Source organism: Populus trichocarpa, chromosome 10, assembly GCF_000002775.5.
Source record: "Populus trichocarpa isolate Nisqually-1 chromosome 10, P.trichocarpa_v4.1, whole genome shotgun sequence".
In the NCBI taxonomy this organism is placed as follows: Eukaryota; Viridiplantae; Streptophyta; class Magnoliopsida; order Malpighiales; family Salicaceae; genus Populus; species Populus trichocarpa.
Genome location: NC_037294.2, coordinates 710,109 through 712,747, shown reverse-complemented (window position 1 = coordinate 712,747; position 2,639 = coordinate 710,109). Strand labels below are relative to the sequence as shown.

The 2,639-nt window shown below is 39.7% G+C and overlaps 1 protein-coding gene across 1 annotated transcript; it reads left to right on the top strand.

Annotated features, from left to right (window-relative positions):
* The first annotated feature begins 222 nt into the window (after positions 1 to 222).
* LOC7477227 (exopolygalacturonase) lies at positions 223 to 2,270 on the top strand. The gene is made up of 5 exons (XM_002315457.4): positions 223 to 538; positions 783 to 1,082; positions 1,222 to 1,511; positions 1,647 to 1,863; positions 1,966 to 2,270. The coding sequence occupies exons 1-5, from the start codon at positions 347 to 349 to the stop codon at positions 2,191 to 2,193; spliced, it is 1,227 nt and encodes a 408-aa protein (XP_002315493.4). The 5' UTR covers positions 223 to 346; the 3' UTR covers positions 2,194 to 2,270.
* The last annotated feature ends 369 nt before the right edge of the window (positions 2,271 to 2,639 follow it).

The window sequence follows — 2,639 nt, the reverse complement described above, 5'->3', positions numbered from 1 at the left end:
ATGTCTTGTAATTGCTTGGGTGCAATACTGGTGATGAATGTAGCTAGATTATTAAAGAGCTTATAAATAGAGGAGGAGAATAAGCCAACTATAAGGGAAAATACTCCATTGCTCCTAAATCTAGGGAAAGGCAACACTAAAAGTGAATGCCTACCTCACGGCTAACCAAAATTATCTGGGAATTAGACAACCTATAAATAGTTTGTGCCTCTACCTGTCTGTTTTACTACAAACATGGTATAAAGAAAGAAGAATGGAAAGATAGTTTGCCACAATTACATCGGACGAGCCTCCTTGCGAGGCTTTTTAATTTGTGGAGAAGGAGAAACATACAATCGCTATTACAATGAAATCTTTGGCAAACGCCCTCCTTATCTTGTGCTTATTAGCCGCCTCTTGTGAGGCAAAGGGTCTGGGACGCCGCGCTCCTGCCGCAATATCACCTCGCCGGACCGCTCCTAGAAGAGACCCGAATGAAAAGGTCTTCAACGTGTTACAGTACGGAGCAAAACCTGGAGGAAAACAGGATAGTGCATTGGTAAGGAGTTGATATTTTGGATACTATGTATGTTCATAATATATAAGTTGGAGTTTAATTTTCAGGACGAATATGGAACGTTGAAATTGAAGCATGACAATGGTTGTAACCATCTGTTAAAAGAAACTCACATTGGATGAAGGCTCAGAATATTATAATTGGCAAAAATATCTGAACTTTCCCTTGATTTTCTCATCAAGAGATTTTGATGAAATTGATTAAAAAGTGGGCTTGGCCTTCGCAGTCTTTCATCCGAGCATGGAGGGCTGCATGCAATTATAGGGGAACGGCAAGGCTACTTATCCCCATGGGAACCTTCTTGATAGGGGCAACTATCTTCCAAGGACCATGCCTAGGTCCAGTACCCATTAAGGTTCAAATTGCAGGAACACTGAAAGCTGTACCAGACCCTAGCATGTACGAAGAAGATTTCTGGATCTTGTTTGAAAACATCAACGGCTTGCTGGTTACTGGTACAGGCACTGTTGATGGCCAAGGCAATGCTGTCTGGAAATACAACGACGGTGGTTCCAGGTTCCCAAGTGTAAGCAACAAAATTATCTTGACATACATGCACTTGCTAATTAGTAATTAGAGAATATGGGATTAATTGCAATTTCATAATGATTCTTCTTTCCTTTTTTTCTTTTTTTTTTTTTTTTTTTTTTGTATTTGTGGCGCAGTCTATAAAATTCAATCATGTAGCCAATGGGATTATAAGACAGATCACCTCGGTTAATCCCATGGGTTTCCACATATCCATCGTTCTGTCCCAGAACATCAGGGCAAAACATCTTCATATAACAGCTCCTGCGACGAGCCCCAATACCGATGGAATCCATATAAGCCAATCCAGTGTAGTGAAAGTATCCAGAAGTGTTATCAGCACCGGTGATGATTGCGTTGCTATAATTCAAGGAAGCACCGATGTCAGCGTTAAAAAGGTTACTTGTGGGCCTGGACATGGCTTCAGGTAAGTCTCCGTTGAAAGTTTCAGGAAACACGATCGCTCTTTATTTATTTTATGAATATACTTGGAGGAAGCAATTTTGCTACATATGTTCCTAAGAACCTTTCCTTGTTTATAACTTACATAAATATATAACAGTGTTGGTAGCCTTGGCAAGTACCCTGATGAAAAGGACGTGAGAGGAGTCGTCGTGACAAACTGCACACTAAGGAACGCTGACAATGGAGTTAGAATCAAAACATGGGGAGGATCACCACCAAGCCAGGCTTCAAACATTCTTTTCCAGGATATTATCATGGACAACGTTAAACGCCCCATTATTATCGATCAAACCTATGGATCAAAAAGCAACTCGGTGCGTTTTCTTTGACTAAATTATTTTAACAAGGCTTATTCATCCTTCACGGCTACTTGGAGATCGATGAATAGTTTCATATTCGTTTTTTATTTTTGGCAGCCATCAAGGGTAAAGATCAGCGATGTTCGATACATAAACATCAGAGGAACCTCCGCGTCAGAGGTTGGAGTCGATCTTAAGTGTAGCGAGGCTGTTCCTTGTGAAAAACTTTACTTTTCAAACATCAATTTGAAGTACTATGGGCCAAAGAAGCTACCTTTCACTTCTACGTGTACGAATGCAAAAGTCAACTATGTTGGCAACCAATTCCCACCACCTTGTCGATAGGGACTTAATTGTAGTTGGAAATTTCGTTCTTAATTTCTTTTATATAAGGAGATGGTTCTTTTTGGGATTTGAAGAAATTAGTTTGTATCTCTTTCACATATCATGCTACTTTAATTTGCTTGTCATTGATTGATTACGCACGCACGCTGCAAATATCACCGTTCCGTCGATGATATATTACACCTTCACATTTTCTGGTGGCTTGTTTGTTGAAAAATCACTGTAGGAAAAGCTTATGGAGAGTAATTCAAAATAGCAAAGTTAAAGAAAAAGAAGAAAATTTGAGAGAAAGCACTACCAGAAATTCGTTTAATACCAACGGACTTACCGACGGAATAATTCTGTCGGTAAATTGCGGTGATAATTACCGACGGACACTATTCCGTCTGTAATTCAGTCAGTATATACCGACACATTATGGACGGAACTTTTTGCGGATGATTTTC

Bases quoted from the DNA above. Each gene is read 5' to 3' on its own strand.
- LOC7477227 (XM_002315457.4), top strand. From the start codon at position 347: ATGAAATCTTTGGCAAACGCCCTCCTTATCTTGTGCTTATTAGCCGCC. The intron at 1,512-1,646 runs GTAAGTCTCCGT...AATATATAACAG, and splicing joins GGGCCTGGACATGGCTTCAG to TGTTGGTAGCCTTGGCAAGT. The intron at 1,864-1,965 runs GTGCGTTTTCTT...TATTTTTGGCAG, and splicing joins ATGGATCAAAAAGCAACTCG to CCATCAAGGGTAAAGATCAG.